General features: G+C 42.4%; 1 protein-coding gene across 1 annotated transcript; it reads left to right on the forward strand.

Annotated features, from left to right (window-relative positions):
* Positions 1–1,879: 1,879 nt before the first annotated feature.
* LOC131664297 (uncharacterized) lies at positions 1,880–11,075 on the forward strand. Its single transcript, XM_058935272.1, has 5 exons — positions 1,880–2,100; positions 2,736–2,925; positions 8,119–8,376; positions 8,469–9,993; positions 10,108–11,075. Exons 1-5 carry the CDS (start codon positions 1,880–1,882, stop codon positions 10,857–10,859), a joined length of 2,946 nt encoding a protein of 981 aa, XP_058791255.1. The 3' UTR covers positions 10,860–11,075.
* The last annotated feature ends 13,113 nt before the right edge of the window (positions 11,076–24,188 follow it).

Raw genomic sequence — 24,188 nt, forward strand, 5'->3', positions numbered from 1 at the left:
GATCTCACAGCGCCGCTAATAGAAGCGTGCTACCGCGAACTAGAGATCGATCGTCAGTCTCCCACTTCCTCTCTCAAAGGCTTTTTTCCTTGAGGATGGATATTTTACGAGGCACCTACACACTCAGAAACTCTCTCGCTCTCTAGCTTTGTCTCAATTATTCAGTCCTCAATCTACTCAGCTCCGCAGTTCCGCTATTTTTCATCGCGTTTGGCTTCTCTCTCTCTCTCTTTCTCTCTCTCGCTCGCTCGCGCGTTACTGGCACGCTGCGGTCTTTAGTGATTGAAGGACTCCACTGCGAAGGACAGCTGCGCATCCTGACTTTTTCATGATCTTGCGCGGTGCACGAGAACGCGTGACTTGCTGCTTGAACCTGAGGATGGACTCAACGTTTTCAGACATTGACAGTAATTGATGCCTCGAATTCGGGCCAAACTTGCCAATACATGTGTAGCCGTACGCTCTCTCATCTATAAATTAGATAAGATTAAATTATGTTTGGCATTAGAAACAACGTTATATTCCATTAACAGGCGATTTTATGAAAGTTCGGAAGGTAATGCGAAATTCATTTCAGGGCAAATTATATAATAATGTTTTATCGAGTTAAGGGTATTTCGAGAATACTGAGGTTACAGCATTTCGAAAAATCAACTTAACTCCGAATATACTCGACAGGCGTCGTCTCTGATCAACAGCATTAATTATTCAAATCGACGCTGAGTGACGCTTCAAGGAGTATCCCATTTTAGCCAAATTCGGCACGCGATATCTCGCACAAGCTGTATATATACCTATATCTTAGCTCAGTTTGGACTTTATACATAACAAAAAAAAGAAGAAAGGGAAAAAGTGCGCTGAACATCGAAATCGAGCGAAAACACACATCGAGCGCTTTATTCGGGCGATCCTGTGGATCAGAAATTCCGAGCAGCGATCCGTCCGGAAGAATATATTCTAGCGCGTACGGTGGCAGTAGCGGCTTCAGGATTTCCATAACAGTGGCCCGTCTAATATTATATCCGATGTACGTGCCTGCGGCCACAAAGCCAAACCAGCCCCCTCTCCTCTATACCTGGATTATGTGCCATGGGCTCTCTCTCGCGCTCTGCCTTATGCAAATCTCGCAGCCCCCTACCATATTCGCGGAGAATCTCAATTTCCTCGGGCAGCAGCAGCCCTTTCTCCTTTTTCTTTGTCTTTGGCAGCGGCACTCCCTTCGGAAAACTTCGCTCTGCTCCTTTGACGCTGTGTTCAAGGCTTTTCATTATACTTGCGCGATTGAACAATTGCGCATGCGGCAACGGCCGTCGTTAAAGAATCATCGCCTAATGACTTTCCGCGTTCGAATGCTAATGTAGAAAGAATTTGAATCGATTGGGATTCACAAAAATCTATTGCAATCTTTGAAAAGTAAAAAGAAGTTATAGATGGGGTATGTGCAGCTTTGGAAATCTCCTTTCGAGGAATGTACATGGGACTCGATGTACCCTGATACGAGGCATCTCGCAGCTTTGAGTACCGGCGAACCTCGGGCTGCTGAGCTGTGGTGCACGTGCGTGCTTTGTAAGGTGATATAAAGCTGGGCGTCGAATGGCCACGAGAGAAGGATGAATTTCAGCCCCAAGGCAAAACGATGCCGAGCAGAGTTACGAGTAGAGCGTGCGTATGTGTATGTATCTATGTGTCCGCCTGGGGACGAGAACTTTACGGAGTCGTCGGTTGAGAAAGGGAGGATATTGACGAACCTCCCCCACCTGCTATACACTCGTCTCTTCTCGGATTTATGCATCACAACAGTGTACTATTCGGATTATGTAGACGCATACACACGTATATCTCTGGCAGCGAGCGAACGAGTTGTAGCTAATTTGTAAGGATGACCGTAGATTGCCGCTACTGTGCAAACAGCAACATGGAGTCCGTAATCTGCGCGAGCTTACTGCGCAATACGTCTGGAACTTTGATGCGGACGATAAAAGCTAAGGGCGCGGATGGTTGTAAAAAGAACGAGAAGAAAACGACGAGAGAGACGGAGCCCAAGAAAAAGAAAAAGTATGACGAGAGAAGCCAAAGAATGGCTTTCAAGAGTCTCATGACGTATATATATATGTATACACACACAGACGTATACACACACACACACACACGCACGCACACACACATATCTAGAAAGAGAGAGAGAGAGAGAGAGAGAGAGAGAGAGAGAGAGAGAGAGAGAGAGAGAGAGAGTGGAAGAGTGTGAGAAAACCTATGGCAAGCAGCAATCTGGGCGTAAAGCGCGAAACTACCTCAGCGCGAGTAAGTCGCCCTGGCTGAGTGAACTAACTTTTGTCATCGGCGGGCTTGGCGTGCACTACTAGCGCGCGTTCGCCCAAGTATCGCATTAGAAGTTGTTCACCAAGCCTCCTTCGCGCAGATAGAAATACCAAACTTAGACTTTATTTACGATCCAGTCTCTCTACTCTCTGTCTCTTTTTCTTTGCCGCGGTGTGGTTATCCGCAAGCGATAAGGTGCTGCTACTGGCTGGGAAGCTTAATTAAAGCCGCTGATGTTTACTTTGCGCCTCTCCCGCCTACTCCCCTTCTCTCTCTTTCGCTCACTTACTCTTGCATTCACCAAGCTTACGGGCCTGAGATGCGCTGACAAAAGCGATTCTCAGTGGATTAACATCAGAACTCCCTCTTTTGTCTGCTATCGGCTTTTGCAACTTGACGATCTGAGTTTGCGCTAGATATTACAATAAATTAAGCGTCGAAAAACTGTTTCACTCGACCTCCCGACTCTCCACGAAATTCGCGCGTGTGTTGAAAATATCTGATCGATTCTTCGGTTGTTTGTTTCAGGTTACTGTAAGCGTACTGCTGGTAGCGACCACAGCTACTCTAACTCCTGGTTACGTGAAGCAGCCCGATAATGACAAGGTACGTTGTACGCGCACTATACCTCACAGTAACATGATAATTACAATGAATTTCCTCATCTATGTGTGTACTTGTATTCACACCTCACTCTTGCTTCCTCTCTCAGCTTCATTTCCTCGCGTTAGCTAATTGAATTTTCATATGCGGGAAATTCGATATGCCACTTACGGTTTTACGCGTAATTGACACGTCTAATGGCTTTTATAGTTACCGCATACCCGTAACTCATAGTTTCCATACAGCGTTGAGTAAATGGATTCGTAATTGCCTATTTAACTTAGCTAATATTATTGCTCATATAAAAAAGGGGGCAACTAAGTACTACAATAGTGATCGCAGACGTCGTCCCGTAAAGTACACAGAGAAAACAAAACTACCGTTGCACGCTGGGCTCTTGCGAGTCGGGCGAGCACGAGAGTGTGTAACGCGGATACAGGAGTTTGCTCGTTTTGCTCTTAATTAAATTTCCCGTTTCAATTAACCATGGAATCCTTATTTCCATTAACCGTAGATTCGCTGGCTTCATTGCGCACAGCGCACTATAAGAGAGCTGCTGCTACACGTGGGCATGCAGCTACGTGACAGCGATAATAAATGCTTCAGAAAATTTCGTTATCGGATCTCTTTTCTTCGTCTCTCTCTCTCTCTCTCTCTCTCTCTCTCTCTCTCTCTCTCTCTCTCTCGCGTCCTTTCTTTTTTCATTTCGAGACTGGATTACGTACGATTTCCTCGCTCGCCAATCGCACGAATATGCACGCGGATGGATATTAATGAGATTTCGGGTGGCGAGCTAATCAAGCGACGAAAATAGTCCCATTACAAAGCCGCCGTTCTCTTCTTCGCACAAGAGACCAAGAGAGAGAGAGAGAGAGAGAGAGGGACAGAGAGAGAGAGAGGGACAGAGAAAGAGAGAGAGAGACGGGGGAGACATTGATTACCGTGGCTGGAGACGTAGAAAAGCCATGTCACGGCTGTTTCACTTTATCATAGCATCTCTCGTCAAGCTGGTGACGTATCTCGAAATGAGAAAAGGCGGAAACGTGGAAAACCCGTGCGAGAGCTTGTCGGGGGAGAGAGAGCGAAGAAGCGAGCACGCGAAATGCCAATCACGCGTCAAGAATAGGAAGGTTTGTTCGTTGGCTCGTTCGGAGCCAGGCAGGGTGGGTGCCGAGGCGCGCAACTTTAATAGAGCCAAGGGTATTTCCATATTTATAAGCTTCGGCTGGCTTTCTTCTGCTGTAATACGCCTCCACGTCTACTTAGCGCGCCATCGCGCTGAGAAAGTGTGCCAAATGCAAAATTCAGACGTTGCAGCCGCGCCGTCTATATATGCATGTATTTTATCCATTGAAAAGTATCTGATAGGTGATATGGATCGGGGCATTCGCGAGAGATAGTTCCATTCTATGCATGTGGATCGTGGACTATATTAGCCGAGCATTATAAGCTCGTTCGCCTAAGTAAATCCGTCGAACAATAGGGGTGCGCGCGCGCGAGCAAGAGAATTGTTGGGGAACCGGCTATGATCCTGCGCGCGGCCTTGCGCAGTTGTTATGCGCTGCTCCAGCTGCTGCTCCAAGAAAGTCGTAATCGGGCGTGTACGCGTGTGTTAGTAGCCGACACACTTGGAATACGTGTAATCGATACACGTGCTTATGCTCTCGGTCTGTGTCGAACACGAAAGCGATCGGATCTCTCGATTACAGCTTCTTGCACGCATGTATCCGCGCCAAACTATTATTAATTAGGCGCGCCACTTGTCTTTTTGCCCAACGAGCTGTTTAATTGATTGCCAAGGCGGTGGATGAACTTGTAGACGGGCGCTCGTCACTCATCCAACTTTATCCGAAAACATCGAGAAATATGTCGTGATGAACAAAGTTCAAGTTTATACAATTCTACCGTCACGCCCTGCGCTGACACTGTCTTACCGTGAATACTGAATATTTGATGCCTCTCTTCGTAGCGCGAATTATTACGAGGTGTTTTATCCTTCTATAGAACTGGACTACAAATAGCCCGTCTACAGAATCTCGAAAAGACAGTCTAATGAATTTTTGAATGCTACGATGGATGATTAACGTTGAATGTAATCAATTTTTTCCCCTTTTACTCAGTCAGCTTTCTACTTCAACAATGATTTTGCGAAACCGCGTGACTACTTGAATAGCGAAAATGCTGAAATTTTCGAAAAGAGGAAAAAAGAAATAATCACTTTCTACGATCTTATCGTCAACAATGGCTTTCCACGGTATGATCAATCTTACGAAAAGCCCCATAGCGCGTTTCACTGATAACGTCGTAAGAAAACTATTCTGAATAATACGCGCCATCATCGCGTCGGCTCTCCTTGCAAAACTTTGTAAAAATGCCCCGAGAAACACATACAAAGCTCGGCGATGAATTATCGCGAGCGAACAAAACTTCTCTGGCGCGATATCAAAGAGAAAGGAGGCAAGGGAAAAATTACCCAGGTTGAAAAGCAGCCTTGTGGCTTTCGACACACCCACGCGCGCGTTCTATCGCGCGAAAATTTTTACCGCTACTCGAGCGCTCCTAATTAGAATCTTAAGCTGCGGCAAAAAACATGTTGTTGAAGCTTTAAAGAGAAATGCTCGTTATAGATAGCTTGAGAGTTTGCATTAATTAGCATAGTCAAAGCTATTAAACGATATAGTAATAGTTAAAAGTAGCAAAAGCCCCGTCAGCAAGTTAGAAAGTTTATGTTAGCCGCGAGCATGCATTCAGACACGGGCACGCAACTGCCAAACTAGGTAAAGACGTTACTCCGGCAAAGCACACACACACGCCACATTCAGGTATATTATAAAAGATTAACAAATTGCTCGAATGACCTCGAATCGCATGTACTGTGCGAAAGTGCTCAATTTTTCACATATCGATGTATAAACTTTGTAATACAAGTTGGACAAGCATATTTCTGTAGAAAGTATACACTAGTATCCGGTTGACTTTAACGTACGTAAATAATTGACAAGCAGTCCAAATAAGTCTGTAAAAGTTTCGAATGACCTGTGTATAAGCCATCAAATCAAACGACGAAGAAAACTTGTTCCACTGGTGACAGGTGTCTCGGTATCTTTTGTGAAAAATGAAACTTTGACGTGCAAGGCGATTCGCGTCGACACGAGCTTATGATCGAAAGATAAATTCCGATTATAGGACGTTAAATGGGGCGTTTTGAATGTTATCTATTAGAAGTTGGAGCAGAGGGAGGGGAGGGGGAGCCAGCGAAAGTTTTATTATCGGAACATTTATAACTTGGGGTGGGTCAAGAATGGCGAGTGCAACCACATTATGAAGCATCGCGCTGGCTGAGCAGATTTATGGCGACACTAGCGACGCAAGGATTAATAGCGCACTTATAAGATAATATTAACGGTCGCTTACTGTCTGGCCCACCAACGTATATAGCTCCCGTGCGCACAACGTCTTAATAGCCTGCACCGTCGCGTCGCCGGGCAAACTTTCGATGATAAGTGATAAAGGACACTGGACGCCACTTTTCACCGGATACCCTAACTGCACTTTGGAAAAGTTGCCTCGCTTCTTTCGCCCTGCATATTCGCCACTGCAATCCTCTGTGTTTATATTTTTCTCCACTGCGAGTATGCTTTTTACGACTGCGCTACGGAGTTGCAAAGGTGAAAAGGGAAACCAAATTTTTTCGTGCGTGGGGAAAAAATTTGATAGTTTACGAGCGCCAATACGCTTTACGTTTCCAAAATAAAGTTTGGAGTGGACTGTTTTATAGGATTTTGGATAGTTTCTCGGTTGAAAATAAACTACAATTTATTGCCGAAACGTGAGGATTGAACTGTAAAAATCAATATTTTTATTAAAAAAACTGAAAATTAAGCTTGGAATTAAGTCTATTAATAGTATATTATAAGTTTTGCGTAAAAATAAATAAAAAAAAATACCTGAAGGGCAGTTATCATAAAAATAGACTTAATCTAAAACTTTATTCTCTAATTTTCAATCTTTCAAATTCAATAATCTAATAAAAAAATAAAAAGTTATCACCTGCACGTTCAGAATACGAAAAATTCAAAGCTGTGAACTACTAGTCGCGCATCTCGTGCTGTTAACTGAGAGAATCTTTCGAAGAGTTTGTAAATCAATATCTCAGTCGTCAAAACAAACAGCCGACTAAGTAGAGGGTCGTCTTGAGTGCCGTCATAATCGTGTAGAAACGTACAATCAATCGCAAGTCAACCTAGAAACGAAAGCTTGAAAAGAAAAAGAACTAAAAAGAAATGAAGAAAAAAGAAAAAAGGATAGCGCGAGAGTTGTATCTTCCAAGGAGAGGAGGAGGCTGCACTTGTCGCGATTATGTGCGTGTGTGTTCGACTTTCCATTCATACTGTTTGCCCTAGAAACAACTGCCTGCGGGCCTCGTCTCTGCTATACACACACGTATGTGCGCGATTGCCGGCGCATCCAGTTACACTTTCACGCATCCGCGCCCATCCTCTTTTACTTTTCTTCTGTAACCTACCACCACATCGTGTTTTCACCTTAGCTCAATAATAATTCACACGCGGCGGCGGCGGCGACTGCTGCCACGCTATCTCGCTCGACCGAAAGACCTGCTCGTTAATATTTCGCGCCAAGATGAATTGCTGCTGCGATGAATGACCGGTTTCACCGTCTCGAAATAACTTGCAACTCTGAGTTATACTATACGACCCGACAGTCTGTATTTTTCCCTAATTTCTCTTTTGAATTTTATGAATTTCGTTTGTTTATCATTTACTTTATGGGCTTTCAGAACATTTTTTTATTGAGCTAGAATCCTTCTTTTGAAATAAAGAAAAATTGTTTTTTGCAAAAATACGTATCTCCTTGAATGGAAACTTTTAAATTCATACACTTTATCTATAGCTAATTTTATAATATCGCCTGTCGCTATTTTGCTGTTAACTCAAACATAAATTACAACAAGAAAAAATACCTGAAGCACTCCACAGTTAACAACAAACTTTATCCAAAACTTTATTCTCTAACTTTTAATCTTCAAGCATAGAAAGGAATTGAAGTTTTACAAACTTTCATAGGGCGCAACTTTCTAAATCTAAAATTCCACAGGCAAATGTGCGAAAGAAAAAATAAAGACTTGCAATATATTCGGAACAATAACTTCAGAAACGAATCGTTTTGACATTTCAGAATTCATCATCATATCATTACAATTACAAAATCGAAAACGATTCCGGAGACGTGCAACAATCCAAGACCGAGGCACGCAATGGTGAGCATGCGACTGGTCGATACTACGTGAATTCCAAACAAGCCTCGACCGACGTCAAGTATTATGCCGACGACTGGGGCTATCATCCGCTCGTCAAGTACAGCTTGTCCGATGATCACAGCAGCTCATCTGCGAGCTTGGCCTTCGGTGCTGTTCAAACTTACGACAGTGACAATGTAAGCCTGATTGATATTTGATCGCCTTCAGCTTATTTCATCAACATTAAATTTCGGTTTTCTGTGTTTTTGAAAACTCCAATATTTTCTAGGGAACGCCGTCATTAACATATCTAACACCTTCAAGGGAGAGAAAGAAGCTTGCGCAAGTAACGGTACCATATCAGCAAGACATTGTGTACAGTGGCAATATATCGAACACAGACCATCAGTCATCAAGCAGCAGTTCCGGTAGTGTGTCAGCGCAACAATCAGAGTCGACGAACTTAGTGGACATGAATTACGTCACCAATGCACCGACGCAGTCGATCTACGAGACGATATTCTCGCCGACTAGCGACGCTTTCTCATCGACGACAAAGCAAGCAAAGTATTATCAGCAACAATTCGATCATCTTACGTCGCAAGAAAACGACTTATCATCGTCATTGGCCTCCGAGGAGAATCAGCTGATCGTCGAAAATACTGGAGGCTTCGGTGCTCGCGTGCGAGCTGATACATCTTATTCGTCTTCAACCGCTAGTTCCATTCACAGCAGTGGAATTAGCACAGGCGACTCATTGCCCAGTGTCACTCGAGATGGGCGCTACTACCACGGCAGATTCCAGCAGAAGAACAAACAGCCAATTCCAACAAATTATCTGCCGAGCGTCTTACCAGGTTTAAACTACTTCACGTCAACAATTCTGCCGCCACTGGACAACGGCGTTACTGCCAACTCGATCGAAAGCAACGTAGCCAACTTGAAGAGCAGCTCGAACAAATACGAGTTCTCCAAGCCCATTGTTGTCGCGGAGCCATCTCAGCCGCATAAAGAACCACCTTTCCAGTATAGCACCACCTTTGAGTGCGAGGACGACAAATCCCCTACTACCCCGAATCCTCTGCAATACAAAGACGATACTGCCTCGTCACGCATACTCAACTCTATCCAAGCAGGAGTAGCTCTTGTGAATGCAGGTGAAGTGCATCTTATCGGTAGAACTGAGGATGCTCGCTCGCCAGCACCGGTCGAAGAAAAAATTGATGATTTTGATCAACCCGCGCAACTTACTCAACATCACGACGTTACGCTTTTAACTCAGACTCAAACTCAAGCTTCGAGATACATGGGCATCAATCCGGCCTTTGGTGGCCAACAGAACTCGGTAGAACGGTATACCGTACAACCACAGCTAACGACGCTGACACAGCCGCATACATCGACGCAGCCTCGGCAACAGGATTCGGTAGTTGAGATTCAAAAGTCGATCGAGATTTATCACAGCTCGCCCCAACACGAGATACATTATCCTGGCATGCTACCCACTCAGGTAACGCAAATCGATCAACAGCAGCAACAGCAGCAGCAGCAGCAGCCGCAATACTTTATCAACAATGCCGACGAGAATAATAAACAGTTGAGCCAGCCCCGTGGTGATATCAACTACGAGATCACTGGAACCTACTCGAAAGTTGCCGGTGGAAATGAGCCAATTTATGTTGTACCTCCTGCTACTTACATTTTGGATAATAACTTCGTGCAGAAGAATAATGTACAACGAGATAAAACTCAACAGTACCAAACAAATTCGCAACTGATCCAATTGAACAAGCAGCAAAATGACTCCTATAACAGTGACATCGGCCATCAGGATCAACTTCAAACTATCCCTCCAAAGCAAGATCAATTTATTGGAGAAGAAGACCACGTGACGCAGAAAATACCATATCTCGTAGAAAATGTTGTAGATCAGAAAGTTCCAGTGCCACAGCCTTTTGCGATTACCGTCGAAATACCAGTGTCTCAGTCTTATCCCGTTCACGTTGAAAAAGTTGCAGAGAAGAAAATTCCGATTCCCGTTCATATTCCTATTCCACGGCCGTACGCAGTGGAGAAACCTATCCACATTCCTATGCCCATTGAGAAGATTGTAGAAAAACTAGTGGAAAAGAAGGTACCATACCCTGTTGAAACTCCGAAGTATATTGAGAAATCGCCGTCTTTACAAGCATTACACTACGGTCAACAGCACTATGGTGTCAATTACCAGCAGGCCATGAAACCTCAGAATCCTGAACACTACTCGCATCAGTTATTCAGCCAACATTTTCAACGTTACTTGTACGAAAATCCAGTAATTCCACCGGCTACTGTAGAAGCCAATCTTGAACAGAATCCCTTCTCTAAGAAGCATTCCTACAATTCGTATCTGCCGCCAAAGTCAAATAGTCTGATTCACAGAAGACACACTGCAATGCAACGGCCGAGCGATTTCCTTGGACCACCACCACTTCAAAGGCAACAGCAGACATTTCAACCGAAGAAATCGTTCGCATCTCGTTCTACGCCATCGTCATTGTCTAGGAGAGCACGTAATCATGATCCGGCTAGGCATCAGAAAGGTAACTTTAGGCAGTCGAAGATTGAGTACGGATTTAAGCCACCAATGGTACCATCTATTCAATACGACGAAGAAACCGCATCGAAGGTCGAAAGCTGAGTAAGTTGGGTTTCGAGGATCGAGATCGAAGATTTGCTCTGGTGCATTCAGTTTCGACGGTCTATATGTAAATGTATTGATGATTTTGTAAAAAAATTAATCAAATTCCGTGACGATAGAGTTCGATTTTTACGAGCTTCTTCATTGTATATTCTGACACATTGTCAGTAGTTACGAATACAACCAGAGTATATATTTGTAAATTCTAATTTAATGTATGATTACGATAAACTGATAGACTTGATTATTTAATTTCGTATCTTTATCTTAATGTTACGTAGACTCAGTGATAAGCCAATCTAGTTGTAAGAGTAATTAATGTACAAAATTCCTTGAATAAAGAATGTACATGTATTTCTTTTATCGTCTGACCATTAGCTGGTATATTACTTGTGACGAAGGAAACGTTCCTGATCTTCATGTACTTTCTCCATCAATTACCAAGCTCCTTTATTGGCTAATCATTCGACGTATAGTGTCACAGTTAAATTAATAATTAGCATTCAGTAAAATAAGATAACGGAAAAAAGCACTCGAATGCATAAAGTGAGAAACCTGTTTACCTTACTGCCTTAGTTGAGTTTCACGTAGCAAATGATTTTACAGATTACTGAGGATTACTTGTCGTTCACGGTGCTACACGTCGCTAGACTATTACTTAATAAGTCCGTTCAAGAACAGCTACAGATGCAAGAAAGAGGATGAGCGAGTTTGCAAAAGATACACGTGTGCGTGTATGCGTGCGCGCGTGTGTAGACCTGTTGCCCGTATGTATCTCCGTCGTATACTCGTTCTAGTCTTATTTACGGAAGCGCTCGCGGATAAGAAATTGCCTACGTATAGGTATACTAGAAGGAGGACGCTGCGCGGTAGAAACGGGTCATGTATCTCTCATCCCCAGGCGGCCTCACGGTATCAACTTTATTTCCTTCTATCGACTGAACGCTCTCGCAGCTCATCAAATTGCAATAATATCACTCTGTGCTTCGCACACTTGCGATCCAAACACTTCAACATGTAATATCGAGCCTCGAAATGTATCTTGTAATCTTTCTTTTTTCTCTGACAAAGTGAACGAGACAATTTGCTATGTCTATAAGTTTGCTGGCGATCGCCGGACTTGCCGCAGCACTTTTTTGCCGAACGTTCCAGCGATATCGCGAAAATTCGTCTGCTTAGCTATTTTCCGTTTCCACTCTTCTTTCGTGAGACATTCGCTTATCAATTGCTGTTTGATACGTTACTGCCGAACACGCGCCTATGGTACTCATACGATTTTCGGTTTTACTTCCGAGGTTATATTTGCGAATGTATTTGAGCATGCAAATACGGTTGAGTGGTTATTGCATCGACGGCTGGAATATTGCCAGCATGAAAATTAATATTATAAATGCTATACCTATATGCGGTGAGCTACAAAGGAAAGCTGCAGTATAATCCGCTCCCAAAAGCCCGTGCGCCAGCTTTAAAAAAAGTAAATAAAAATTTCAAAAACTGTATTTTTGATCATTTAGTTTCCAGCCGATTCGTAATTTAACTAGTCAACATCAACGAATGAGCGTCAAGCAGTGATATCATTGTTAGTTCAACATCCTTCTCAAGTTTCTCACTTGAAATACGTTAGAGAAACTTAGTAATTCAGCGGTAAGAATCTTTATTTTTTTCTCTCTGTTCCGCTGAATGCGAAACTTAAATTACGTAATAACGCGCTCTCATTTCTTTCACGTTGGCGACAGCATCGGTGAATTGGCACGCGTATTTATGCTTATAAAGCATCGCAGCAAGAAAATTTCTCGAGATGCAGTGGTTGGATAAGAATGGGGATAGAGCTTTACTTAGCTTACGTCTCGTCCCGCAGGCTAAGTGCATTGTTGTCTAAGCCAAAATAAAAAGGAGGCTTGCGAGATACATGGCCGAACAGCTGTTTGCATAACCAATGTACCATCTCATCCTCCTCTTCCTGACGCGCCTGCCCTTCTTGTAGCAATGCATACCTGCGCGAAATGTATAATAGACTTAGCCTTGCTGTTGTATCCTGTTTTGCTTTGGGATTTCTATAAATCTTGCTCGAGCTTGCATATACCTGTATATATATAACTGTGCGCTCGCATCATATATACCATTATAGTATTATGCATTTCTTTCAGACATTTATTCCAAGTTAACTGTTTTACATATATAACTCGTCTACGCAAATATATATCTATATTCCCAATGCTTTCAATAAAATATCCAAGCTCCCAGTTTTCAGTCTTTTTGAATCTAAATTCAACTAACAATCGCCCAATGAATTTTCTATTATTTCAGATAAAGTTATAGTCCATCTGGCGTATTCTATCTTCCATTAAATTCTATCATCCATTAAAGCAAGTGGTTAATTGAAAAAATCAGATTTGAATTGAATTAATAAAAAATCCAATAACCAAATTATAATGAAATTGCTTAATGCATTTTTCAAAAAGCATGAAAAAAGAAGCTGAATAATATCGGAAAATTCATCGCGTTGGAGAAAAATTCAAATGCATCAATTATTTATTGCGTTTTTCTCGATTCACCATCACCTGCATACACATCCTCCGCCATCTTCTGATCTTTCAGCCTCAGGCAAGGCTGCCTGTCGCGTGTAAGAGTGAGCGGGTGGAAAAAGTAAATTGAATTTTCACGTATCCTAGCGGACTGCTACTACTACTGCTACTCCCGTTCGTCCAAGAGACGCGTCTCTTTTCTCACTGAATCGAATAAACTCGTTCCACACCCCAACACCAACAGACAGTGTAGCAGCTCTATGAAAAAGCCAAAACTCATTCGTATAGGGCATCGGAAGAGCGTACATTTTCAGAAATACTAAATTTTTTTTTGCTCGTGTTGAAAATTCACGAACTGAATAATACATAAATACGAAACTCTTCTTCATTTGTTTCTGGTCGAAGCTAATTTTTTTCCTTTTATCTTTGCATCGTGTGTTTCTGTGCTGTATTTTTGCTAAGCTCTTATTCACCAAGCAAATTATTCATTAAATTTCATAAAATATTCAAGTGGTTCGTATTTCTCCGTGTACAAGTTATTCATCTGAGAATATAATAAATGTGATATTTTTGTAAAAATTCAAATGATCAACGATCAAAGTCATTCGGATGGATATTTTGTGGAATGTATAAAAAATTTATGCAGATGAGGCACTGACATGGAAAACTTCTCTCTCGCTCTCTAATGCAAACGGAAATATTTTGTTTGAACAAAGCTCTCATCTTTCACAATGTTACCGCTTAATACTATATTTTGCGCTTAAAACATTTTGCAATTCACAGAAAAAAACTTTGACTGCACTGCCTTTTACGCTATGAAACTTCTAAAATGGGTTATTAGGCATATCAAACTCTACCAAGAAAAGTATCAACGCAATTGTCTCAATAAGTACTTGTAATGACTAAAACCGGCTGATTTAGACTGGAGAAGTAGAAAAAAAATAGCAGTTTATCCGAATAATTCACAACTACCGACGTTTCATACACAAGGAAATCATCGTTGATTCTTAAATAGCATTGCCAAGATAGCACGTTCGATTGCTCACGGGTGAGAGAGAGAGAGAGAGAGAGAGGGAGAGAGAGAGAGACAGAGAGACAGAGAGGGAGACAATCACATTACACGCGCATCTACGCACCGACCGTACAGCTACAGATATACGCGTGTACGCGCAGACACAGCAAGAGGGAGAGGGTGAAGTGCATCGGCCCCGCGTGGAAACCCTAATGCCTCGTGATACAATTACGCAGATGGCTGATTATAACGGAGCAAATGCAACAGCAACAGCAGCGACTCGCTCGCCAACTACACGCGTGCGCGTTCCGCGACATTAACGAATCTTGTTACGCAGCATTATTCGCGTTCTCCTCCCACCTCCTCCCCTACTCTCTCTCTCTCTCTCTCTCTCTCTCTCTCTTTAACTCTCTGTGGCTGGCAACTCTTTTCCACCTAACGACCTTTTCTTCGTATGAGCTTCATTGTTATTACAGCTGAATGAAGAGCTTTATTTTAAGAATTGCTTGGTTGGGGTTTTACAATTGGATAATTTGCCTGAATAACTCGAAGGTCATCGCCGTCTTCACTGAATCGTTTCGTTGTTCGTTTTTGATAGATCGAATAGATAGCAATTGTAGCACTGCGACATCGCTATTTTTAATACAAGCTATATTAGTCAACAGAATAAAAAATGTTTGAGGTAAAAAAAGTAGATAAATGAAAGAAGATTCGACGAAGTCGAGTGTGAGACAAACAAATAAAAGATAGTGCAATATTGTTGGCGCAGTGAGCGCGTGCGCGGCAGAGGAAGGAAAAGAGGGAACGAGAGTAACAAGAAGATAACGGAGCCGCGGTTCGGAGGGAACATTGCGAGACGCTTCATTTGAGCGGCCGCCTATGCAAATCGTGCGCGAGCCGGCGCCAGCGTCGGCTTCTTCGCTCTTTTCTCACTCGGGACAATTAACGTCACGCGCCCCGAGGAAAGCCCGCCGCCGCCGCCGACGACGATGCGCTCTCTTTCCATTTTGCTCGCTCTCTCTTTCAATGTTATTTCTTGGCCTTAAGTAGCCGAGACCCTTTATTATATTTTTCTCTTGTCCCCGAGCCAAAGAGAGCTCTTTTTGCGCGCGATAACGAGGGTGCGAGGGAAAAAGACTGGGCACCTCTTCTGAATTCTCAAGTGAACGTTAATCGCGAAACGACTCTAGTTAGCGAACGGCAAGTGGCTAAACTGCGCGTATACGCGAAAGCCTCCAGCTTCCTCGATAGAAAACCAAGATTTTTCCTCGCTCACGCGAAAGCTGCAGCTGCCGCTGCTCCAATGACTATTTGCTTTGGTCTCGGCCAAATCCACATCTTACTTGCTATCTCTACGCCAGCGGACTCGGGGGAAATCCTTCTCCCAAGTGACTTGTCAATTCCGAGAAGAAAAGTGCACGCGTTCGCGCATCCTCGATAAGAGCAAATTCAAGTTTGCTAGCTAACAAAGTAATGCTACTATCGAAAACTAAGAAGTCAGTCTGCAAGTCGGCTTCTTATATTCGGGCGTGCACATGAAAATCCCGGCGAAGATAACAGCAAAAGAAAACGGAAAATTCAAACTTCCTCTTTTCTGCTATCGTCGATTTCTTCAACGCGGGAGAAGGAAAAATCGCGAGTCCGCGGGCTTGTTAGGCGGTGCTATGAATAAGAAAGAAGTGAGACTGGAACTCGACAGCCCCCGCGAACTTGCTAACAAAGTTCCGATGGGAACGGCAGATACGGAGGGTAAGAACATTCCTAGACAACTTCTCTGCTCTTTTACAAATGCACGCACGTCAATTGCTATTTTCATTGCTTCGCCAGAACTCAAATGATTGGAATACAATGTTTTTTTATATATCACGAAAATATTGACATTTTCAATTTTTATTTCCATTTCGTACATCGATGTAATATAGGTTTCAGTTAATTGATATAGCAGAAGTATATTTTATTATATACACCACTGTATAAATAACTTATTGGCAAGTTATTCATTCACGAAATGGCATAGTTTAATAATAAATATCGAAAATGTACGCGACATCGTAAATAATCTGAAACAATTAATATTACTTTTAAACACACATGGACGATCTACGTCCACAGAGATTTTCAACAAATAAAATCAAAGCTTTAAAATTTCACGAAAAATGTGCGAAACGATAAGAAAGCAAAATAAAAGACTCCATATGCGATAAGCTTATCAAAAAAAAATCTCTCTTCAGAGCCACGAGTAAAAATCGAAGTGAGAGAAGGAAAAGAGAGCATAGCCAACACTCCATTGGGGTCTCTCTCTCTCTCTCTTGTTCGTTCAGTGTGCGGCTCCACACCACGCGCGACAGTCGAGAACAAATCGAGTGCGCGCGAGTAACTCGGCCTCTGTGGAGGACGGCGGCATATTTACGGTCCGCGCCTCGTAAATAACGTCCTCGGCTTTTATGGGCTCTCGTGTGTGTGTGTGTGTGTGTGTGTGTGTGTGTGTGTGTGTGTGTGTGTGTGTGTGTGTGTGTGAAAGAGTAGACACGTGCGCCTCCCTCAAGTTTTTTGCACGAGCCACGGAAATGCTCTTTTCGCTCGCTCGCGTGTGCCTCTCACATCCGAGGCCAACTTTCTCCAGTATTCGCACTATAAATAATTGGCTCGAGATATGCTCAATGTCCTTTTACATCCTACGGAGTTGATCTTTTTTATTTATTTATTTATTTTTAACAAGTGAAGATGCCGGGATATTCTTTCGACTAATGGTGTTTGCTAGCTCATAAAGTTTCAATTGATAACGATGATTCATACAATTTTGATGCATTATGATAGATGACTCGATGAGTGATTGAAATAAATGAGAATACATATAGCCAACATACTATGGCAACTTTTTTTGACAATACTCTGAAGAATTTTGTTTGGCAAATAGAAAGCCAATACAAACCATCCAGTTCCATTTTATAACTGGTCTCTTGTATATGCGTAATCGATATTAGTGGTCTCTTGCGTACCGCAATTTGCCCTACTTAGCTAGATGTCTCAGCATTTTGGGATGTTATTGACTATCTACTAACGGGCTAAGTAGGGAGACGAGAAACGATTTTGCGAGCGGCCGTTCGGCGGACAGTCTCCCTAGGCCACTCGTCGCAATCTTAGTCTGCTGTTGCTATCACTAATTTGTAGAATATACTCGTATTTACGTGTGACCTGAGCATTGCCATTTATTTCCTGCTATTTATACCTGAGCATTGCCATTTAATTTATTAATAAATTGCACTCTTACAATGGTCGACATAGATATTTCGAGCAACAAAAGTCATTTGATTTTCAATAAATGAAATAAGTTTAATAGAAATCGCTGCGGACTATTTTGACGGAATGAAAGAAAGTGTATTGTTGTCGAACCGTTAGCAATAAGTTTCGAGGCATTGCACGCGCCATTCTGGGAGACGAAAGAAATTGCAGAAAGTCTCAAGGACCATGGAAGTGATTATAATGCAAGCCACGATATGCACGTCTCAGAGGGAGTAACGAAAGCAGCGCTGAGTGCTTTTCTTCCGAGCTTGTTTCTCCGATATTCTTTTTCCGAAGAGCTTGCAGCTTGAGGAATTTTCCACCCCGAGAAATTAAATGCTAGCGGCACGGCGCGGCGCGGCGCATCGAATGCCGAGCACGCCCGTGGCAAATGGCTTTTTGAATTGTTTCCCGCAACGCGTATAAATGCGACGTGTAGCGCCGCGCTTTCGCAATTCATTTCAAGGTGTTGACCAATTTTATGAAGCTAATTAATTGGCCGGAAGGCTCTGCGAGCAAAATTACTCGCGGTGTCCATTCACGCGATCTCGACGGAGAGTTTTCTTTTCGCGTGCTTTCTGCATGCGACAGAAGACGAGACATTTTGTTCCGGCTCATTAAATACGCTGAAAAGACGCTCTTATCCGATTCATTTCAATAACTGCCTGAATATTTTGCATGAATGCGCAACGTTACTGAATGACCCTGACTAATAATATAAGTTTACCGTGAAGAAATTTTTATGAACTCGAGTTCTTCATTTCTTCAACTTTTCCTGCAGTCGTACAGTGTCGATTTGTCGATTTCGTGCGACCTCCGTCTACACCTAATAATGTCTGGCACGGCATAATCAAGTTGGCCGCGAGCGATTCTCAACTCAAGATGAAAGAGAAATGTAAAAAATGTAATACAGCCACTCTCGTGAAAATAGTTACAACTGCGATATTCGAAACTAGCGAAAGGCGCCGTTCAAAATCAAAACTTGCGCAGGTGAGTTCATCACTCGCTTGCTAGTGAATTTTATGGCAAAAGAAAGTGCCGCCTATAAAGCTACAAGCAAGTGAAGGAGCGAATATTCACGCGGCTGTTTAATCAGGGGTGAAAGTGACACTTTTACGACGCGCCAAGATTGTTCTGCTCGCTTGTGAATTCTTTTTTTCCTCGCATTTAGTACTGTGCGATTATCCGCAGTGGCTACTGGCTAATCTAATAATAAAGGCGAGCGATTTTCGGACACGGTGATTTTTTATTGCCCAATTCAGTTCTAGTTGGTCCAAATTTTCAGTGATAAAGTTTAATGCATATACCGCATTCTTTAAAATTTGCAAGTTAATTGTCGAAAACTGAGTAGTCATTAGTTAAATCATCCGCGAATTCTAATGAGAAGTTTTAATATATGCTTGGCACTATTAATAGAATAGAAATGAATAAATCGAACATAGCATTGAAATCGGATAAGAAATGGGTAAAAATCCAATATGCAAGTGGTAGTAAAATTCCGTTAGCTCAACATATACATGTATCTGCTTAATTAAAGCGCTTCGCTCCCAAAAGAGCTGCAGTCTTATCCGCTGGGAAGCTCTTCATTAATTCCCTTCCTCATTGTCTTTCCGATAGATTTCACAGGGATCTCGCTGACTCGATAAGGGAAAAAATCGTTTCATGACCCCCCTTCGCTTACTCCGCACTCAAAAAGCCGGATTTCCATTTAGCTGTGCGAATCGAATCGGAAAACGTGCTGTCGCGTCTTTTAATGTCGCCAGAGGACTCGATGCGAAATAATCGCCTTGGACGAAAATTCGCCAAGTGAAAGTGCATCGACAGTGATGTAACGAATTCGAGATTTTTGGCGAAAGTCTCGGGGAAAGAAGGCATTTGATTTTTTCGTGGTCTTGCAATGATTAATCAATAAGGCCGATATAGAGAAACCGCGCGACCGATGAATAATCCAATCTCGCGAGTTACTACGAATTACTCTGGTCGTAGCATTCGCCGAGAAGTGGTCGTCCAAGTATCTGGAATGAAGTCGTAAAAATAAAAGTATTTTTAATCCGCACAGTAAGAGAGATTACGCACGCGCCACATAAATCAGTCGACGTATTACGTGAGCGCGTGCGGTATCTCGCAAAAACAGGAGGAAAGCGGGTACATGTAAGCGACTTTTGGATCGGCTCGGTAGACATCGTTATGCAGCTAGAGGATAGAGACGGATAGGAGTTGACGCGTGATGTTTCACCGGGAGTGCGTGCTCTAACGAAATTGATCGCATCTAGGAAATATCGACGGGTGTGAGGGATATTTATTCGACAAGGGCACCATAGAGGTGATCGGAAGAAGGAATATCGTCGAAAAGAAAGAAAGAGCCCTTGGTCTTGGTCTATTATCAGAGAGCAGCCGCATTATTATCTTCTCCGATCGAGCGAGAAAACTCGTAGTTTCTCATCTCCTTTATGACGGCTTGATCTTGCTTTATATATATATGTATATATATAAAGCATGCCGGAGGGATGAATCGAAGCAAGGAGTGGCGCGCGCTCGCGAGAAAAATATGATTGGAAGCCCGAGGAGGTGCCCGAGCCGAGTCCGAGGGAGAGACTGCAATCAAAGTCCAATGAAATTTATATCTGCGAGCGCAGAGAGACTCCGGCAGCCAAGTTAATGCGGAATTTATGATAATTTCGTCGAGGGCCCTTCTCGTGAAATTAAGCCGCGCACGGACGCTTCGACTTTGGCCCGGCCCGACGAAACTGCTAAATTTCGTCGACTATCCGTCTTAGATAAGATTGAAATTGAAAGAGCACTAGCTCGCTGCGTTGCGTCTTCGATTCGTTTAATCTCAAGTACCGGCTGAGTGCTGGCGTTCAGTCGTCGGATCCTCCTAAAGCCGCCTGCCAGCGATATTAAAACCCGAGAAACACGCTCTCTCCACTTCCCATCCTGCAGTATCGCGAATTATTTTCGATGTTTATCGCGCCCGCGCGCTCGCTTCAACCTGCTTCCTAACCGCCAAGCATGAGTATGTCTCCCTTCCAACATACCCACTCGATCCGACATATTGCGATTAAACTTTTTCCTCGACAATTCGTCACGGGGACTTTCTGAAAAATTGCGATACCGTCTTTTATTATTATAACAGATACGTAGCTCAAGTTTGGCTGTCGTGGCGAGCTCGATATCGACAACTCCAAAAAAACTTTGTACTTCAGCAAGCTCGCGTAGGTCGGCAAGCACATCCAATGCAATCGAATTGTAAAACCAACAGCCTCTATCCAATAGACTATCTCGTTTCTCTGCTGTTCTATTTTGACTACTGCACAATCTAAGTAGCAATTTACAATATTTGTTATTTTGTTTCCCTTATTCTACTGCACTGAACGTTTGCAACCAAGTAAAAGCTGCGGAAATTGAGAAACCTAATTCAATTCTAATGGCGAACAAATACAAATTCGAGCGCGGAAAATGGATTTTTTTTTTTTTTTTTTTTCTCGTGCGATGTTTTCGATGCTAGATCATAATATACAAGTCTAATCCTATCATCATAATAACCAAGTTTTGAATACGCTCGTTAATAAAGCCGTAAAACGTGTTTCTGATTTTTGCACGTGTACTAGCAACTTTTTTAATAGTCAATTACACTCGACAAATGAAACAGTCAGGCAGCTAAGTAATAACTTTGATCGAGCTGGTTATAATATTTATAGAGAAAAACATTATTTGCCATATACTAAGTGAACTCATCATGGCCGCGGATTGAAAAAGCAGCCCGAGGGCTTTAATAACGAGTTGCTCACTGGGTTGCCGCACTGAGCGACAAGCATTAATTGGATGCAAATATTATTTTGTACACAGAGCACGCGAGATACTGTAAGATCGATCTCGAGTTTATAGAACGCGACGGTCAATAGCAATGAACCAACGGAGAAAAAGAAAAACATCATAACCCGCGTAGGCACCGTTCGTACACCCTCGCTTGCAGCTGCGTCAACTAAACTACTGTTATTAATGGTGCTCCACGGAATAATGATAGAATATCAATCTTTTAAGCGATACTGAACTGCTGACTATAACATCGATGCCGCCACAGACTTGCTTTGTTTGTTTCTGACCACGAAGCCTTTTTTGTCGAAACTCATCTGAAAGTTAATTGATTCTGTTTTAATGACCCTACTCCCTTGCGATCTCACAGCTCCCGCCAAGTATTTATTTATTTTTCATTGTTATCGCCCCTGTTACGCGTGAGCATCGACAAAGAAAACAAAAAATCGGAGCTGTTTTCACCTCGTCGAACACAGTGGCTCATCATGCCATGAATTCACAATCACTTATAAGAACTTTCAAATGTATAATGGAGAGAGTGTTTGATGATTCAATAATAAACATTGTTTTTTAATTATATTTGCGTACAATTACAATATTGTGAAGAACAAAACTTTGTCGGATACAAAGTGCTGACATTCACAATTCAGCTTGCGAAAGTGATAACTTTTTAATGATGTGAGAATCTATAAATGACAAAAGTAGTTTAACTTTGCAAAGAATATTATCGGAACTGAATAGAAAATGATCAATTTTCAGACTCTGTTATTAATTTGTAATTTCTCACGAAATTATACATTGCGTTCTTCATTCTATTAAGCACAAATGTGGTAGATGATGTTACCAACTTCTCGTATACCCACTTTGTATACTTAAGCAAAGTAATAACAAACATTTACATTTGATGAAGGACAATCAGTCGATGCCCAGTAATATTCCGACAAGCAAAGTACAACCTCGTCTGAAAGTATAATCTTATTCGGTGCAGTACACCAAGCGCGAACTGGTAGGATCCCGAGCACTTTTACCGGCGATTTGTCCGGCGCGACGGAATTTGCAAGTTATGAAAGCGCAAATAGGAGACCAAGAAGACGACACTGTGACAGTTCTCATTCAATTCAAGTCGAGGGTAAGAAGAAAGGAGGGTTGCTGCGGCGTCGTAGCACAATGAAGCACCGCAAAGAAAGCCACTTCACCCCGCAGAAGAAGTTGTCATCGGGTCAAATGAAGCGGTGAGCTGACCTCCTCCGACAATGAATCAGACACAAGTCCCAGCGACATCTGCATACATAGTATAGCTATTATTACGAACACACTCGTATTCCTTTCGCGTGGCATTAGCATTGCAAATGAAATAAGCAGTGCGCCATGCGCACGCGCATAAATATTAATGAAGGTCTGTTTCCTCTCTAAGGTCCTCAACCTTACCTTAAGTCTCTTTCTCCCTCTCCCTCTCTCACTCTCTCTCTCTCTCTTTCTGTTTTAGCAAGAGAGTGTAGCAGAGTCTAGGCTTCCTCCTTCCAATATACCTTTTTCGTCCCTTTCTTCCCCGCCTGCGTCGTTTTCGTAAATCGGTCACGTGGTATACTGTACCGCCGCCGCCAGTTGGACGCTTACCAATAGATTAGCGGGACTTTAGCTTTTTCGGTGCTATTTCTGAGTGCATGCATTATGTAACCTAACTTAATGGTCCATCTTTTCCTCAAGTTATTTTTAATGATGTTTGATTTCAAACTTTGATTTGGTAATATTTCATAAATTTTATTCTGCAATCTTTTATTTAAAATTATTTATCTATTTATTTACAACAGCTTAACAAGTTTCTTATGTCAAATAGTCATCATTTTTTACTACGATTCTTTTAGTGGACGATTACGTTTTTATTGGATTTATGCATTGAAAAAGTATAATTTAATGACTTAGGGATTTCATTTTATTTTTTGAAAAGTGATACGAATTTCTAAGTGTAATAATTACATTTATTTGAAATTGGTATAATTTTTTAGTGATATATGACCGACAACCTATGAAAATTAAAATAATTATTACATATTAATAAGTTAGCTATAATTAAAAAAAATAACTAAAGCTTATTAATTCTCAAAACCCGGCAGTATATATGCAAATTTATGCCATAATTTTTTTTCTGAAAAAGTGAAATGTGACGAAAACAGACAGACGCTAGGCTAGACGCCTATCTCGAACGTGTCGCGCGCGCGTGTCGAGAAAGTGAGTGACAACATCAGGAGGTCGCAAAGTCGTTGAGTGCTGCCGATTGTTCGGAATTGACGAATCGAAAGCCGGAAGAAAGTGAAAAAAAAACGTCGCGCATATTTACACGCGCATTAGTCTAGGTTGTGATGCTCATCCTGTAAAACGCCAGAGTCGTCAGTCGTTCACGATATTAGCACGAAGTAGCATCATCGTCCTGTTGTGCGGTGCATCGATCAATACCACACTCAACGAGAATGAGACAATACGTGAGTATATAGATGGGTGAATAGATCTTTTGCGATGTGTAACATGGTGACAGAAACGTCGATTGTACATGCGGTATCTAATTTACCTATCACGCCGTGTTAACCAGAGTCAAGTTCTGGCAAATACCACTTGGCTTTCTTCGTAAAGTCTTGATTTTTCACCGTCGAGTGGGAAAAATATAGTACCGGCGTGCGTGAAAGAAAGAGAGAGAGA

Source organism: Phymastichus coffea, unplaced genomic scaffold, assembly GCF_024137745.1.
Source record: "Phymastichus coffea isolate CEN01 unplaced genomic scaffold, Cenicafe_Pcof_1.1 PCOF00043, whole genome shotgun sequence".
Taxonomy (NCBI): Eukaryota; Metazoa; Arthropoda; class Insecta; order Hymenoptera; family Eulophidae; genus Phymastichus; species Phymastichus coffea.

Bases quoted from the DNA above. Each gene is read 5' to 3' on its own strand.
- LOC131664297 (XM_058935272.1), top strand. From the start codon at position 1,880: ATGACCGTAGATTGCCGCTACTGTGCAAACAGCAACATGGAGTCCGTA. The intron at 2,926-8,118 runs GTACGTTGTACG...TTGACATTTCAG, and splicing joins AGCAGCCCGATAATGACAAG to AATTCATCATCATATCATTA. The intron at 8,377-8,468 runs GTAAGCCTGATT...AATATTTTCTAG, and splicing joins AAACTTACGACAGTGACAAT to GGAACGCCGTCATTAACATA.